The 18,726-nt window shown below is 42.4% G+C and overlaps 1 protein-coding gene across 13 annotated transcripts in view; it reads right to left on the reverse strand.

Moving 5' to 3' along the window:
- Window positions 1-283: 283 nt before the first annotated feature.
- The window catches only part of ralgapb (Ral GTPase activating protein non-catalytic subunit beta), a 113,649-nt gene continuing 95,206 nt past the window's right edge, over window positions 284-18,726 (reverse strand). For 5 of the 13 annotated variants that reach the window (XM_051932624.1, XM_051932626.1, XM_051932622.1 and 2 more), the window contains 8 exons: window positions 16,849-17,038; window positions 16,096-16,221; window positions 15,973-16,011; window positions 12,959-13,095; window positions 9,491-9,599; window positions 6,062-6,125; window positions 2,625-2,773; window positions 284-2,346 (listed from right to left, as the gene is read on the reverse strand). In XM_051932624.1, coding sequence (XP_051788584.1) covers window positions 2,153-2,346; window positions 2,625-2,773; window positions 6,062-6,125; window positions 9,491-9,599; window positions 12,959-13,095; window positions 15,973-16,011; window positions 16,096-16,221; window positions 16,849-17,038 — 1,008 coding nt within the window. In that variant the 3' untranslated portion in view covers window positions 284-2,152. The remainder of the gene's footprint in view (window positions 2,347-2,624; window positions 2,774-6,061; window positions 6,126-9,490; window positions 9,600-12,958; window positions 13,096-15,972; window positions 16,012-16,095; window positions 16,222-16,848; window positions 17,039-18,726) is intronic. The other 8 variants (XM_051932634.1, XM_051932633.1, XM_051932629.1 and 5 more) reach the window with 3 other exon arrangements.

Here is an 18,726-nt window from a genome sequence, read left to right on the forward strand (position 1 = left end):
CTATTGCTTCATCTGTATGTACGGATTTGGAGTGCCACCCTACCACCATCACACTGACCCTACCAGTTACGAACAGCATAAAGAAATGAACGCACGAACAAGAAAACGCCGCAGGAAGGCGGGTCGTCACACTCGAGAATGGCTTTAAATCCCCAATGCCAGCCGTCAGTCACCCCAACGTGTGGAGATTAAAACGATCTGAGACACCTCGACCAAACCCGGTAAGCCAACGGGCGATGACATTAAAGGAGGCGAATCCCAGGTCGCTGCAAGCTGCGTGGAGTAAGAAGGAGTTTAAAACTTTATTCAGTATATCGCTATGTATTACATTCAATATCCAACGTGTTTTTTTGGACACATACTGTGTGTTCAGCATAAATTCATACAAGCCTTTGTGCCTTTCCTAATCAACAGACTAGGGGGGGAGTGGGTGGGGTGGGAATTTGGTGGCGGTGGAATGAAACATCTTCATATTTACAGATAGTCTTCCTCTTCTATACATTTCACTTGAAAGGCTGCAAATATTTACAGAAAATATAAAAACATTTCAATCAAACAGAAAACGACGAACGTGCTAAAAGTCCGATTGTACACTTGTCTCCTCAATTGGCTTTGGGGGGTAAAAAAAAAACAAAAAAAAAAAAAAAAAAAAAAACGCATTGTCTGCAAGGATTTGAGCGGGACAGAGCGAGTGGGCCCACAGTCAAACGTCTCCATTTTACCCTTTCGTTTCGTGATCGACCCTCGCACTCAACATTTTCGAAAGAAGGAACGAAGTGGCGGACACCAGCAACACGCCGGATGGTCCACTTCATAAATAAAGGCAAATGTAATCAGTGTGAGGATCCCAGGTCCTTCCAAGGCCTTTTTGATTTTATGCCTTTTAAAAATAAGCACTTCAGGCAAGAGGATAAGGGTCACCCGGTGACCCACAAGTTCCTCCATGGGTCGTGTGGCTGCGACACCCGTGGTGCCAACTGGCAGGAACACACTTCAAGCGTCAAGAGCAGAAAGTGCCGTACGGTGGTGTTGAGTCGAGCCCTTAAGTACTTCATGAGAACGACATGAATGGCAACAAGTGGCGGCTCCCCCCCCGTCTCGCCTTTTCTTTCATTTTCAAAAATATCAAAGGGGTCTTCAGAATGGTGGGCATGAATTAGGTATATGAAAAAGAAAGAGACATTTGTAAATCTTAAAAGGACAAGGAGTGAAACACGACCCGAAAAGAGGAATCTGTGTGTGTAACCAAGTGGGCAAATAAATCAAAAACAAACAGCAAGTGGCAAATGTTAAATTTTACCTTTCAATCGATCGTCACTCTGTCCCATGAAGCCCCTGGTTCAAGACGGATTTTTTTTTCTACTTTGGGGAGCCACTTAAGTCGAAAAAACAATGGATTGGTGTCATCTCACAATGAGGCAGCACAGGATTGTGTGTAACGCTGACCACCAGAGGGCTCCACCACGAAGCATGCTAACCGCCCGCCCTCATCTTCTAGCAGACCCGTGCAGAAGACTGCAGTGGGGGCGTGTAGTGGGAGGTGGTAGGAATTGTCACCCTGGTTTGAATTCACGTGACCAGCACGATGCCGAGCATCCCAACAAGGCAGCTCACCGAATTACATTCCATCTTTAAATTCGTTTTGTATCATTTCCAGCCTAAGTATCGCATTTCTTTTATCCTCTTAAGACAACAACCTGAAGGTGCATACGTGACTGTAGAATTGTTAATGACGCAGGGACTCCAATTTTCCAGACTTCCATACCAAATCCCTTTGTCTAACGGCCACTAGGAAGAGGATTAAAAAAAAAAAAAAGTGGTGATAAAAAATGGAAAGAAACATGAAAAGTTAACTCTTGCAGACACACACACGCAGACACACACACACACACACACACATACTCTCACCTCAAAATTAAAAAATAGAGATTTAAATAAACACACGCAAACAAAAAAAAATATATATCAATGTCCATAAAGGAAGGTTTGTAAAAGCATCCCTGCAACGAGGGGATTTGAGGCGAGTGTGACACGTGACCGCCACTCAACTCTCAGTCTTCCTCATTCACAGAATGTGGCCTCCAAGTGCTCATATAAATAAGAAAATGGTTTATAAATATAGAGAATCTTAAAGAGTTCCTTCTAGTCCTCCTCACGGGTTCATCTTCACGTGTCCCACCTCCTGGAAAAGTGAGGTATAAAATTCAGGCTCCAGCTGCTTATTCCGGTATTTGTTGACGATGTCGACGATCTTCTGTTTCCTTCTAACGTGAGGTGGGTTGTAGGAATCACTTTCCAGCCTTTTTCGTCGGCAAACGTTGATAACAGTCTGACGGACTAAGAATCCTGAAGAAGAAAAAAAAAAAACAAGTGGTTACCACGGTGATCAAATCGAAAGCTGGTATGAGTCTACTGGTAGAATCAAAGCACCAACACAAATACCGGGGACCCCACATGATCTGTTCACACACGGAATGTGAATCGGACTGTAGTGGGAGCCAATTGCCACACACCACCGACTTCCTCTCATCACTCAGGTGTCACTTGATCGAATGTCCAGCATGGCTTGACAAGAAAACTCTGCGTCTCAGCAGGAACCCCTCCAGCAGACCACTCACACCTACCTAATGCTCTTCGGCTGACCACCATTCCGTCAACCAGCGGGATGGCCAAGCTGAACTTCCCCGTGACTCCTTGCAGTTTGATGCGAAACAAGCCCGTTTTCAGCGGATGGATAAAGATGATGGGAACATCCTTTTCCGGAGATGACGGCCTGGAAAAGAAAAGTGGGATTGTGGGGAAAGATGCAATACAGTAGCAGCAAACAGAGACTAAAACGGCAGCCTGTATATAAATATGACAATCAGAAAAGATTCAGACCCCACGATTCAGTTTTTCACATGTTCTGTTGCTGCAGCCATGTGCTAAAACCTTTTATAAATTCATTTTTCTCACATTAAGCAATAACTGTTGCCCCAGAATGACAAAGTAAAAACATCCATATTACTAACCGAGAATGCTAAACCGGATGATGGACGCAGGCACATCCGCCAATGGGCCGTAGCTGCAAAAAGACGTACTGCGCAGGCGCAAAAACAGTCCGCGGCTGCAAAAAGACATACTGCGCAGGCGCAAAAAGAGTCCGCGAGGGTCGGCTGAGGAGCCAAGAAAGGCGGATAGAAGAGGGCGAGAGAGGCGGATGAGGGGCCGCGAGAGGCGGACAAGACCACAGAAAAAAGGAGTGAGCACAGGAAAAATTGAGAAATGAGGCGCAAAGAGCACCGAAAAAAGGAAACGGCACATAAAAAAGTATTCAAACGCAAGCAAAGCACGAAACACATTGCACACGAAACTAGACCCAAAAAAAAAAGAGGCTCGCGCACAACAGCAAGGCACCCCCCCCCCCCCCTACAGGCACCGGACGGGACACACACCAAGAGGGGGATTCAACAAGCCCATGGAACACAAAAAAAAGAACACAAAACCACCCCACAGACCCTACAAGCGAGGGACGGGACACACACAAAGAGGGGGATTCAACAAGACACAGGAACACAAAAAGAAAGAAGACGCTCGCGCGACAACAATCCTTGATGAATGTTCAATGGCATGAAGTCACTTACTCAACACCATTCATAAACTTCTACAAACGTTTATGAATAATAATATTCGATTTGAAGGAAAGGTACTTTTATGAGGAGGAGATTTTAGACAGTGATTAGCTATTCTTCCAGATGCCATGCACTCAGCTATTGTTCAGTGCACCTTAAAATACGCAGACAATTGGCATTGCTTTCAAAAGATACAGTTAGTAAAAAAGATACGATGTCCAGAACCAGATCATAACAATTGCTTATTACAACTGAGAGATGGTACACTCACCAATACAGCTGGACTTCAGGCACATATTATTACAATTCCTCAAGCCTTTATCTGCGACATTTCGAACAGCAATCTCATTAGACCAAATGCCCCTTTTAACACAACGCACTATATTATGTCCAAAAAATATTAATATGGAAAACATTAATACCCAAATCATTCCATTACTTCCTGGAGAGAGACAACTCTTTCTAAGCTCTGACAAACTTGACTCTGATCACAACAATAACCATCTTAAATGACCTTACAAGTTCTGAGCTGGAATTACCTTTTACACTTAAACGGCATGTACAAAGAAATTTTCAAATAAACCTTTACACTGTGCCACACACTTTATTGTTTGCTTTCTATTTGCATCATCTACACCGTCACACTATTCTATATCTCATTCATACATCACGCTCTTTGTCATTCCCAACACCAGGGGTTGGCGAGCGAAGCGAGCAGGGGGCGGAGCCCCCTAGTGAGATTAGAATTTTGTTTGCAATTTTTTTAAAAATACAAGATAAAAATGAAATCTCACATTGAGACAAGCATTGGGACCCTTTGGTTTGGGGTTCAGGTGCATCTAATTCTGTTAATCCTCTTTGATATGTTCACGTATAGTCAGTTGACTGGACTGACTAGGACAAGCACATGCCTGTCTATAGAAGACCCCATCGTTGAGCAAAAACAAAGCCACGAGGTTCAAGAAACTGCCTGCAGAGGTGAAGACACGGGATTGTGTCAAGGCACACATCCGGGGAAGGCTGCAGCTCTGAAGGTTCCCAAGAGCACAGTAGCCTTCATAATTCTTAAATGGAAGACATTTGGAACAACCAAGTCTGCCCACCCAAACTGAGCAATCAGGGGAGACAGGCTTTGGAAAGAGAAGGGACCAAGAACTCAATGATCACTCTGGCTGAGCACCACAGAACCTGTGTAGGAAATTGGAAAAACCAGGATAACCATCACAATCAACACTCCACTGGTCTGGGCTTGGCAGAGTGGCCAGACACCAGCCTCTCCTAAGTAAAAGACACATTGGAAGCCCAGTTGGAGTTTGCAGATTGGCACCTAAAGGACCTTCAGATTATGAGAAACAAGATTCGCTGGTCTGATGAAACCAAGACTGAGCTGTTTGGCTTTAATTCTAAATGTCATGTCTGGAGGAAGTCTGGCACGGCTCAACACCTATGCAACTCCATTCCAACAGTGAAGCAGCATCAGGGACTGGGAGACTAGAAAATTAAACGGAGCAACGTACAGACGTCTCCTTAATGAAAACCTGCACCAGATCAATCTGGACCTTAAGAGCGAGTCAAAGGTTTACAAAGCTAAGAAAACACAGGAGTGGCTTAGGGACAACTCTGGGAATGTCCTTGAGTTGCCTACCTAGAGCCCAGACTTGAACTCAGTCAAATAGCTGTCCACTGATGGCCTCCACCCAAAAAAGTCTGAGAAGAGAAAATGGCGGAAAAATCCACAAATCCAGGTGTGTGAAGGTTATGATGTCAAGTCTCCAGGCTGAAATGTGCTGAGTAAAGGGTCTGAATACTGGCGTCAACGTGAGATTTCAGTTTTTTACTTTTAATAAATTTGCACAACTTCCTAAATTCCTGTTCTCACTTTGTCATATTGAAATCTGGTGATGAGGAAAACAAATAATTTAAATGATTTTGGCACAAGGCTGCAACAAAACAAAATGAGAAAAAAACGTGAAGTGTTACAAATACTTTCTAAATAATAATTCATAATTCTTTATCACATACATAGTTACACAGGACAACACGCAGTGAAATGCATCTTTTCACATACCCCTTGGGGTCAGAGCACAGGGTCAGCCATTGTACAGCACCCCTGGAGCAATTGAAGGTTAAGGGTCTTGCTCAAGGGCCCAGCAGGGTAGCATCTCTTTTTTTTTTGGCAGTGACAAAGATTCGAACCGGCAACCTTCGGGATGCCAGCGCAGATCCTTAGCCTCAGAGCCTTACCTCACACACACACACACGTGAACAAGTGAGCCAGTGGTGCTCCACCTTACACTGTTAACAGCCTGCGTATGTATTATTATGACAAGTCATGCAGAAATTTATGAAGACAAACTAATGACACGGCTGTCTCTTTTGCTTCACTTTTTTTTTGTTTTTAAGTTACACTGAAAGTGTTTTTCCAAAGAGACATCCCTGAGACGCTGTACCTGACGGACGTCGTCTCCACTCCAGTACTTGTTTCTGCTAACAGCTCTGGCAGGGGGAAGTTTTCTGTAATGAAGAACAAAAGGAAAAATAAAAGTCACAAGCAGACATTAGCCAAAGCACACGATAGGCTACAGTGGTGGGGAGGGTTGTGTGGCAAAGGAGCCCGACTCACTACTGCTGATTGGACGGTCAGTGCTGTCAAATTCGCACAGCCAGCCAGCCATTGAAAAATCAGTATCTGCAGATACAAGCCAGCCCCTCAAAATATGTGCTCCCCTGTGACATACTGGAGCCGACAGGTGTAGAAAGGCTCCTGGCTGCACACCTTGTTCCCCTTGGACTGTGTGGCCAAACCCAGCTCTGACTCCATTGTTAAATTTTCTGACGTCACCTCCATGGTACATCTGATCAACAATGAAGATGAGCCGAGTTACTGAGAAGGGATTTGCCTTTGGTTGCATAGGATGACCCTTCACACTTCTCACACCATTTCTCATTTCAGAAATACTTTATGCACCAGTGTTAAAATGGCTATTTATGTGCACACTGTGAGGTTGTAATATAAAATATTGCAGTAATTCAAAACTGTACATGTTTTTAATGTAATTTAATACCATATTACTGAATATTATGACACAGACTAGGACTATCTGAAAATAAACCTGATCCACTTCTCCAGTGGTCATTTGTCACCGGTCACACTTTCATCCACTGCAGGATTTGTACATGTAACATTTCACAGTTATTGAATATTCTTTGCAGAAAAAGTAATTGCAAGAAGACCATATCACCATTGTCATACGTACGCAAGTACCCACGCGATATACCAAATGCACTCACTGGAACTGTGCATAGATTCATAAAACCAGCTGGGGGCACACTGAAGGGAAATAATAATAATTCATTACATTTATATATCACTACAACACTGGACTTGTAGTGAGTCAAGCTGAGAATAGATGGCAAATGCTGTTGGTAGGTTTAAGTAAAAGGAAATTGGACAAAAAATAACTGGTGTACAAAACACACCAGCGTGAGTAGTTAAGGGTTAAATGCCAGCAAACCAAGCTACTGATCACAGTTTTTGGAAAGCAGGGGGGCAGACTACACCAGCCTCTGTTTCAGGGAAGGTTCTATACAGAGAAGTGGCAGCTTTAAATTTCTTGTTGTTACCACCAAGGATGGCACAAAGTGGGCACAGTAAACTTCAGCTACGGTTTAAACAGCTCACCAAAGCCTGAAGTACACAGTGAAGTCCATCCTCACTGGCCATGTAATATCCTGGTAAGACACCTGCTCAGCCCAGGGCTGCAGAACACTACAGAGAATGATGAAGTCAATATTACCAGCACACATCTCGTCCTGCAGGCTGCTGGCTGGAGGTTTTGTTTTCCTCTCCTCTGTTCCATTTCCGTTAATCATTTTCAAACCATTTGGTTTCCTGTCTGTTTAAACAAATCTATGTCTATGGGATTAGCCATTTGTAAAAATCTACCTGTGAATTTGTCACGGCTCCCTGCACCTGCCGTCAGTGAAGTGCGCTATATGAAGTTAACCAAACTGTTTAGAACATTTATAAGATATGCTAACTTAGACTAGGCCTCATCAGTCCTGCACAGTCACTCCCCCCCACCCCTTTTCAATTCAAGACCATCAGCACTTGCACCACAACCGCATGATGACGGCTTTTATTGGTCATCTGGTGATGCATTTGTTATTTTTTTTTGTCCTGTTGTTGATACTTAATATTGTTACTAGTCAATGGAAGACATGCATGTGAGAATATCACTACACTATCCGTAATGGGAGGTGGTGACACTGGGCTAATGTCCTGACTGGGATGAATGGAATTATGGATGGACAGGGGGAAGACAGCCTCCCAGGACTGTGTGCTTCCCTGGTTTCACTAGGTGGCAGAGTTCCTGGGCTGTTGCACCCATGCGCACGCCCACAGAGCATGCTGGGGACTGTAGTCCTGTTGGGCAATCCTTAATGGTCCCGTGGGTGCTACCAGGGGAGTTGTAGGGAATCACTATCCCTACCAGTGTTGGACTGGTGCAAACAATTTGACTTTGGTTTTGATACCAGCTTTCAGACCTCAGTACCAAAACAGTTCCAAAGCAAATAGGTAACTCCAAAACCACCATATTTGATATCAACATCCCTGGTGCACGGCTCTATCATACCGGACTATGCAACGATTTTCTCTCGATAGCATAAAGTGTGAGTCAAAGGAATAAAGGTAGGTGGGGATCCCCTGTGAAGTCTTTATCTCATCAAAGCATGTGGGTTCATGATGTCACCAGTACATCTAAGCACATTTTTCCTTGTCTATTCCACCAAGTGATGTGGGGGTGGATGGTGCAGGGAGATAGGTTGGAAAGCAAAGCTAACACTTACTCCTGGTATCAAAAATCCCTAAGGCTGATGCTGTACCATAGGTTTTGGGATATACCACACAACCCATGTCCTTACTTTGAGGAACTTCCACCTGACCTGGAAGGAAGTGCTTACTTTGTGCAAAGTCCTGGCACCAGTAGTACTCCTAGTCATCTCACTCAAGAAGTCGGACAACGACGACAACACCACATACTGGAGGTGATTTGGGAGAAAGAAAAGGAAAGAAGGAGGATGGGTGTATTGTGACAAGTCTGTGTGTATTGAAAGTGCAATCTTCAAAGTAAAAAGTTATTGAACCTATGGATGTTTTTTTTTTTTTTTTTTTTTTTGCAGTTATGTTGGGGGTTTGGGATATCAAGATGCCCCCTATTGGCCACATACGTATACATGATCATAAATTTGATCACTGAGTACCTTTCATTACACCATTTCTAAAATTCGGTTTACAACTGGAGGTATTTTTTAATTTTCCTTCAACAAAGGCTTAATAACTTTACCTCTACACTGAAACTGCAGTATTTTAATTTAGATTTTGGTTCTGATCAGCACTGGACAAAAAACTTGAATTCTTTTTGATACACCAGAGAAAATTGTTCTTTCAGAACGGATTACGCTTTTTGATTAATTCAAACCAACAACCAGGAGCTCAAGGAGGTTATTTAGAGCAGTGTTTCTCAACCACTGCGTCGTGACCCACTTTTTGCTTGTGGGCTTCCACTGACATTCCGGAATGCTCAGATGATTGTGCTCAACCCCCATCCTTCCATGATGTTCACGCTCAATTCACGAAGGGGTGACGCAATGCTCCAACGATAATGCTCGACTTACCAAGGGGTAAGGATGGGTCACAAAGAAAATTAGATGGAGAAAAAAAGTGGGTCCTGACACCAGAAAGGTTGATAAACACTAATTTAGAAAGCTAAAAATATTCCAGTTTTTCAATATTACAGGTTATAAAACTGGGAAAACGGTCCAAATGTTTTTTTTACTGCAGCTGTACTCCGTCAGAAAGACAGCTGGTTCCTTACCAATGTCATCATAGCGCTCAACCCACACAACTAGAACCTTCGTCTCGGGTCCCAGTGGAGGCATAGCTCGTCCCAGTGGAACCTTCTTTGCTTTAGTCGTGGGGCTCAACTGAAAGACAGAGGCATAAATTGATTTATTAGTAAGGGTGCCATGTTTCACACCACACAAAGAGCACTTATTCTGAGGACACCTCAAGAGGGTCCCCACTGAAAAAGCCAAGGACAGTAAATGATGGGCAACTTGACTAGAACCAGCCATTCAGCCCAACATAACTTGTCAATCTTTGGATGAATAAAGTTTTCTAGAATGTTGAAAAATTGCTATCAAATACAAAATGGAGATGGCTAAACAGTAAGCAAAATCAAAAATAGAACTACTAGGAGAAAATATCACCCGAACCAAAACACTAAGATTATAAAGCGAATCAAGAAGCTATAAGTCGTTGACCAGAATACTTAACACTGTAAATCTAAGATTAGCAATTTTCAAAGTTTAAAAAAATAAGAAATTTGAAAAACGAGAGGAGACCATCAAGCTCTTTTGTTCAGCCAATAGTTAAGCTGTGACAATATCTCATTCTGACGCATCTTAAAAGAATACTCCACTCAAAAACAGTATTTTGTTTATATATTACTTACTCCACTGTGAAAAAATTTCAATCTCACATTTTCATTCAGAGAGGTAAGAAGTTTATAATTCAACAGTCACGTTAGATGGCTACTGCAAGACAACAGCTAACAATATCAAACCATTAATAAAAAAAAATCTCATATTACCATTACTTGTGTCCCATAATCCACATGCAACGTCATCCATTTGCTCACAATGTTCAAAATGTGTATTTTTACTTAAATATTTTTAAATAAACCACTTCTGGAAAATGCTCTCATGAATTAGGAAGGAATGGGTGCACACACATGAGAATGAGACCTGCCCCTCCGGCTCATTCATTTGAATTGAAAACAGGAGTTTTGACCAAAGTACAAAATTGTACTGTTTACAAAACGTGCTGCTTTTTCAGGAGGTAAATAATAATACTTTAGCAAAAAATGAGTATTTTGTGCACATTTTGAGCATTTGACTGAATGACAAACGTGGATTATGCGACACAAATAACGTGGAGTTTTTTCTTTTTTTTGTGGACTTTTAAAATGTTGTTTGCGGTTGTCCAGCACTGGTGCCCGTTAGTGTATTATGTAATGGAACCTATTTTCTTTCAAGCTGCATGGAAACATTCAACTAAAATTTTTTCTCAACCATCACTATAAAGCACTTGGAATAAGTAAGATTTAAATAAAACAAAAAAAAATTTAGGTGGAGTATTCCTTTAACGTTTGTCAAGGTTTTTGCTTCAACTACATTGCATAGCAGTTCCAGATTCCCACAGCACTTTGTGTAAAGAAGAGTTTCCTGTGGTAAATGCACTTCTAAATAACTTCTTGAGTACGTGATTCAACCCTTAAGCTGAAACAATCTGCGAGTTTTATGAATTAATTTGTAAAAACTTCTAAAATCCTGCGGTGGGTTGGCACCCTGCCCTGGATTGGTTCCTGCCTTGTGCCCTGTGTTGGCTGGGATTGGCTCCAGCAGACCCCCGTGACCCTGTGTTTGGATTCAGCGGGTTGGAAAATGGATGGATGAAACTTCTAAAATCCTGTTTTCACTTTGTCACTCTGGGGTACTGAGCGTTGCTTGATGAGGGGGGAAAGAATGAATGAAAAAAAAAATGTTAGTATAAAGCTGCAACATTACAAAGTGTGAAAAGAGTGAAGGGGTCTGAATACTTTCTGAAGGTGTTGTATATGTCATCACATTTCACCTTGTGTACTCCTCAGTAAATATTATTCGATGGTGGCCTCAACTCGAAATTAATGAGTATTTCCTTAACGTTTCCAGTAACTGCTGGGAGTTTATCCACTCCTTCACATGTAAAAAGTCCTCAATCCTAAAGTTCGCAGATGACACCGCAGTGGTTGGAGGCATCACTGGTGGGCATGAGGCGGCCAACAGGAGGGAGGTGGACAGTCTGGCATCATGGTGTGAGGACAACAACCTCACCCTCAACACAGACAAGACGAAGGAGATGATAGTAGACATGAGGAAGGAGAGGAGACCTCACCGGCCACTGTTCATCCGAGGGCTTAAAGTGGAGAGGGTGAGCGGTATTAAATACCTGGGCGTCTACATCAGTGAGGACCTCACTTGGACACTTAACACCACACAAGCTGGTCAAGAGGGCTCAACAGCGGCTGTACTTTCTGAGGAGGCTGAGGAAGTTTGGTATGTCAACTAAGATCCTCGGCAACTTTTACAGCTGCATTGTTGAGAGCATCTTGACCAGCTGCATCACCGTGTGGTACGGCAACACTACTGCTATGGACCACAAACACCTGCAGAGAGTGGTAAAGACTGCTGAGAAGATCACCAGGACCCCACTGTCCTCTCTGCAGAACATCTACAACTGTGGAGTCCGCAGGAGAACTGCCTCGATCCTCAGGGACGCCACCCACCTCCAACATGAACTGTTCACACAGGTATAGACGTATGAAATGCAGGACTTCCAGGCTAAAGAACTCTTTCTTCTCCAAGGCCATTAGACTCCTAAATAACTGACTGGAGTTTACAACCATGGGCCACCTCATTCTCCTTCATCGACCTCACACAACTGTAACTGTATTTGACTTGTCCATCACATACCTACCTGCACATTACACTTTATATTTCTATTCTGTTTTTATACTTTATGCTGCCTCTGTTACTTATTCTCTATCTGCTACTTATTATTTATGTTTATCTTTATACGTTGGTTTTGTCATTTGGTGTGGACAGCAAAGAAAGAATTTCACTGTACAAGTAAAGGTGTCTCCATACTGTGCATATGACAACAAACTTTGAACTTGAAATGTCAAGTAAGAAATGCTAAGGGGCTTCAATACATGAGATGAAACTAAAGTGTAAAGGAATTAATAAAGCAGATCCAGCAGAATTCTTTCAACACATACTCAAGGGCATCAGAGTTATCTTAAGGGGGAGTGCATTTAGGACTGAAGCCAGGAAGCTCTTCTTAACTCAAAGAGTTGTGGGAATCTGAAACAATCTACAAAGATATGGAGTTGAAGCAGAAACCTTGACAACCTTTAAGAAGAATCTGGATGAGATGTTAGGACAGCCTAGCGTTAGCTGAACAAACAAGACTGACAGACCAAATGTTCTCCTCTCACGTTACCTGTCTGAGGTTATTTAATTGTGTTTACCTTGTTATATGTATGAATGTAACACTGAGTGAAATTCCTAGGAACTACTGCACACTCTTAGAAGGTATGGTTCTTTATTGCCATTTTACCGGGTGGTGTGGTTCCTTGTAGAACCATTGCTTGAAAAAGACCTGCTTCATTCTCAGAAGGATTCTTAACATCTGAACACGACAAGCACGGCTGGTTGGCCTTACATAAGCTCAACCCTCTTACCCTCTGCGAAGAGCTCAGGCTATCAGAGTGGTTTGGAAAGAGCTCCAGCGTCAGATTGGACTGTTTAAGTAGACAAGAGCACAGGTCCATCTGAGAGTCACTTTCATGAGTGGAGAAATTACTTTCTGAAGAATCGGCTGTAGACAAGAAAAAAGAAAAAAAAACAAACTTCAGCAACTTCTCTTTTCTGAAGAATTAAAAACCGTAAGCAGGAAGAAAGGTGACAATGTGAAACAGACAAGGGCACACAGGGGAGGGGGTGTTTGGAAGGCTACAGACTAAAATGTAGTAGTGAAGCGCTGAGACTTCATGGATAGATGGATAGGCAGACAACTCAAGTGTGACAGGCAGCCGTAATCAGAGAAGAGAAAAGTAAAAGAGAAGTAGAAGAGTTCACAAATGAACCACATGAGCGAGGAGCACGTTCTGCTTATGCTGGCTTTTCCTAGCCTTCTACCTGTGTGACGAGTATGACAGTCTCAACACATTCACCTTACCAGTAAGCTCAGCTTCTTTATCAGCTGCACCCTCTAAAATGGGCAAAGGTAGATGTCAGCAGGAGCCAGAGATTTTAAATCTTTTTTTTTTTTGTAGTCTGTAGGAGTTTCGGAGTTATGCATTTTTTGATGATCGTCTAGACATTTTTGTATGCTCCAGCAAGTGCGCGCACACACACACGCTAGATGTTTTTTGTTGTGAAAAAGCAGTAACACACAGTATGAAGCAAAGAGGCAAAGAATAATCAAGCTGAGTGGGTGGAACACCGGGTAATCCCAGAGACGTTCTTTCTACTGCCAGGCGTTTCACTGCTCAAAGAAAAGAAACTAAGAAAACCTAACAGGGTGGTGCAGAAGCCAGTAACAGCCATGCGTGTAGCAATGATGGGTTCAAGGAGGTTACAATTTTTCTATATTCCCTGTCCACCTCAACCATCGTTGACCAATTTTACTTGTTAAACATCAGCAGAAAAACCATTAAAATATCCATCTACCAAGTGCAAAAACCACTGAAGAAAAGTGGCCCCCTTAGTTGGAGCGGATCAGTGAATTATCTAGTCCTCTTATCAGCAGTCTTGTGAAACACTAAGGCCTGATTTACAGTGATATTTATGTATATTTTGGTGTGTTGATGTAACTTTTTTTTACTGCAAACATCTGAACTTGCTAATCCCTGCATTCACCTGCCTGGGATTTTATATACAGTCATGACTCGGGTTAACAACATCCCAGCTAACGATGTCGTGCTTGAACGGTGGAGCCTCCACAGAGACACATTAATATTCAATTTCATTTATTGATATTTTTTTACGATTATTATTATTTATTTGAGGTGTAATTAATTGTGGCAAAAATGATGAGCACACAGAATGCAGTAATGCAGGCGCAGCACGTTATATCCAAAGTCAGCGCAATGAAAATGACATTAGACCCACAGGCATGACTCTGTCTGCTGACCTGCAGCTCGATTTTCACTGTGATGCACGTGTGACGCCTTGTATCCAAAGTAATGACATCAGACCCAGAGACATGTCCCCAACCCCTTAATATACGTCAATGCGCTTAATGACGAAATCAACTAATGATGCACTGGTAGGAACCATATGCCGTCACTGAGCAATTTTTTCACATTTTGTTATACAACGCTGCATCACACTGGGTTTATTTGGAGTTTTTTGACACTTTAAGACTAATGCCAAAGAGATCACAGATCTCGGCAAAGTGGTCTAAATTAATTACAAGTGTAAAACTCCCCAGACAAGTGATTGGCCCTGAAATAATTCAGCAACTTCTGAAACCAACTGGGTGCATCAGTGATGATTTAGGCGTGTCATATTAAAATGGAGTGAATTTTGTGTTTTATATCTGTAATTAACTTGGGTCACCTTACTGAGTACTGTTTGCACTTTAATATTAATGAGTATTTTTCCTGTTGGTTAGTGTCAAAAAATCCAAGTTAAAATCCACTATAATTCAAAGTTGTCTAACAAAGTGTGAAAACTTCCAAGGGAATGAATACTTTTATAGGCACTGTGTTTAAATAAAGTTTTACTCCAGTGGCGATCAGCAGAATCATTTCCTGTCACTTACAGACATTACATTGAAGGGTGTGATGTGTTTTGTGGTTGTTCTGGCAGTGTGATGTCCACTTTGCTCATTATAATGGCAATCATGACAGCAGAAACAGCTAAACATTCATCGGGGTAACCTGAATTACACAGCTGTGTCATGTGCAGAAAAGGCGATAATGACAGGCAGTTCAAATTACCACACATACTGAATGCCACTGATGTCCACTCCGACCGGAAAACATTCCGTTCACCAGAAACAGGATAAGAACTCATAAAAAAGGGAGCCAAAAAAGTAGCCGCTGCCAAATAATGAGTCACACATGTGAAGTGCCCCACCCTGGACCACCACCTCGCCATGGTGGAGAGGCTTGTGCACATTACTGATGCTCGCAGCTAGGTTGTCTGGAGCTAAGTACTCTTCTGGTAGGGTCATCCCTTGACATACATGTTTGGGCTTAAACGCCAGACAAGGAATGGTTCACAATGACCCTCATGAAGATACTAATTAAAAAACATTCAGTGTACGGTGTGCGGCCAGAGTTAATGGGGCCCACTTCTGGAGTAAGGCCTTAGGTTTAGATTTTGAGTACAAGTGGCAGAAATTACACGGTGACTGGGCTGACACTCCGTGATAGGAGGAGAAGCTCAGCAGTTCAAGAGAGCCACAGAATAAAGTCACTAGAGGAGTCAGTTGAAGAGGTTTGGTTATTTCTTAAGAATGCCCCCCGCAGGTGGCTCCCGGCACATCCCACTGGGTGGCGATACTGTGGTCAGACCTTGGACACACTGGAGGGAATAGATCTCTCAGCTGGCTGGGAACACAGAGGAAGTCCCCAGCGAGTCTGGAATGACCTTCTTGGTCTCCTGTCACAGTGACCCTCACGAGGAAAAGCAGTTGAAGAAAATGAGATGAGAGACATGTCAAGTGTAAAAGTGTGGCACTTACACAGCAGCAGGTGAGCTCCATCAGATATAGTTTCATAAGCTGCAGAAAGAAAATAATAAAAATGTCGACTAAGCTTAAAAGTATCCCCCAAATGAACAGCAATTGCTATGTTCAAACACTTACGAAAGGTCTCCAATATTGTTGGGACAACAAAAGCAATCTCTGTCAGGGCATCAGCATAGTAGAGCACTTTCCGTTCTCCATTGAAGATGCCACCCCCTGTGTCATCAAAGGTGACAGAATCATCTGCTGGCAAAAGCACAATAAGTTGTCAAAATTGTTCTCAATCCATGGGGCTCTGGGCCTATACACAACACAAGGCCCACAAATGCAACCACAGCCCAGCCAGAACAGATTTCCAAAGCAAAATGGGGACCATTCAGCTTCCCTCTAATCATTACAAGAGAGAACTAAGCAAACAATTCTTATGCGGCCACAAACAGTATGGCGGAGGGTCAGGAGGAGTAAAGGCATAAACACTCCATTGCCCAAAGACTGAAAGCTGATGTTGGTTTATGTAGTGAATGCCATTACAGGCTGGACTGGGAGAGAGGGAGAACAACAGGCTTGTTGCTCCTGGACATGACCATGGAGTTTGTTCTTGTCAGAACTTGTAAGAAAATGGAGAAGCTATTCTAAGTAAACAGGCTATAGGGAGTCCCAAAAAGGACAGAGAAGCCCACAAACAACAGGGCACATCATCCTGCACCAATGGCCTTTTATGATTCTGTTCTGTGCAACTTATCAGCTGTTAATTGCTTGAGTTCCATCTTCATCACAATGATGACCACACTTGTGTTTTTACCCCTTGGCTGAAAAAGTGGAAACAATCAAGCAGATACAACTGGCACTTGCTAAAAAAACAAAAAACACTACCTGTACTTGGTGTCTTCTCACCTGCCACCTGAGATTCGCTGCCATTATTACAGGAGTTTATTGACCAGCTAGTATCAACATGGCCTGTCCAGCCAGGATGTCTCCCCACATCAACAGGCCATCCAAGGGACATCAAGAACTCCAAGAAATGATTCTGGACGTTTGATGACCTCTCCACATTCCTCATAATCTACAAAGGAACGAAAGACACAAAGTCAGAACAGGCATTTCAAATATTGATGAGCACCACATGAGATGTCAATGATGCCTGCTCCTATCTGCCCAAGACTCCGACACCAGGCAGCAGTGTTGCTTACTTAAGGAGGTGTCGCATTACACAACGTCTAATCGAAGGGGATGTCAAACTTGACAACTGAAGTTGCTGATCTTGTTGCCGGAGTACGTCAGATTACAAGACATGATGTCAAATTAAACAACTGCTTAATGAATTGCCAGCACTTTTACATTTTCACAGTATTGTGAATTCTTCCCTTTATCTGAAAGCTAATAGCGTGCGGTCTGACAGAGCCGGTGGTCGTGTGAAGGGTTGCTAGGTACAAAGAGTTCAGCTGTATTCTCTGTCCATTTTCTTCTTTCTTCCATTCTGTGGTGGCATGTTAAACATGAAACAGGCAGAGGACAACGCTCTTTTCTGTCTGTGATGTCCAAACCACCTGTGTTCCTAATTCTTCACAGCTGCTTAGCATGCATTGTATTTCTTGGTGAGTGCACATTGATTGCCCGCTTTCCCATCCACACAGCCCAGCCATATGAGAAAAGATTTTGATTGGGTTACACCAAGTCAATGGGTATCTCAAACTTGATGACAAAAAATTACAGGAGCACACCGCCAACTGCCTCGACTTGGTAACATTATGTAAATAAAACCCATGACTGAAAATTCACTGGAAAGGTTGTATAATGTGACATGGCCTTTATGCACTTCAGCTTTGCACAATTTGAAGTGCCATCCAAGACCGGAACCAGAAGCCAAACTACAGCCATCTTACTACATAAGGCAGGCAAAGTCACAAATGGTTACTTACTTTATAATGAGTCAAAAACAATCAAAGGCAACACATTAAGAGAAAATGCTTTAAAAAAGTAACTGACAACAATCACTTCAAAATCTGCTATTTGTTCATTCACAAAGTTCAGTACAAATACTTTTTATGGCTTTTGTGACTGTATGAGATTTTTCTCTTTATTGTGTTTTACAGTGGGGGCAAAATAATTATTTGATCCCTTGCTGAATTTGTAAGTTTGCTCACTTACAAAGAAATGAAGAGTCTCTCATATTTATGGTAGTTTCATTTTTCATGGAGAGAGACAGAATAGCAACTAAAAATCCAGAAAAAAACACATTACATCAAAGTTATAAATTGATTTGCATGTCATTGAGTGAAATAAGTATTTGATACCCAAGTTTAAAATGGTAGAGAAACCCTTGTTGGCAAGCACAGCGGTAAGAGGTGTCTTGTAGTTGGTCACCAGGTATGCACACATCTCAGGAAGGATTTTTAATTATTTCATTATTTCCCCCCACTGTACCTACTTAAAATATATTATTAAACCTGAAGATCTAAAATTGCGGTGCATGTGCGTTCAGATCCCCTTTACTGCCTACAGCTCTGCACTTATCGCACTGTTATCTCTTAAACTCCTTGACACATAAGAATGTCAGTCAAGTGTTGTGTTATTGGCTGTTGGATTTTTTTTTTTTTTTAGTGACAGGAAGCAGGTGGTGACGCTGAGGACAGCATCTTTAAGGCCCTCAGCCCAAGTCTGGTGTCCTACAGAAGTATACCACTCCTTAATTTAGTAAACATAAATGACTGTAATTCACATGCAGATTCTCTAAGAATGGCCACTGTTTAC

This window comes from Erpetoichthys calabaricus, chromosome 10 (genome assembly GCF_900747795.2).
Source record: "Erpetoichthys calabaricus chromosome 10, fErpCal1.3, whole genome shotgun sequence".
Taxonomy (NCBI): Eukaryota; Metazoa; Chordata; class Cladistia; order Polypteriformes; family Polypteridae; genus Erpetoichthys; species Erpetoichthys calabaricus.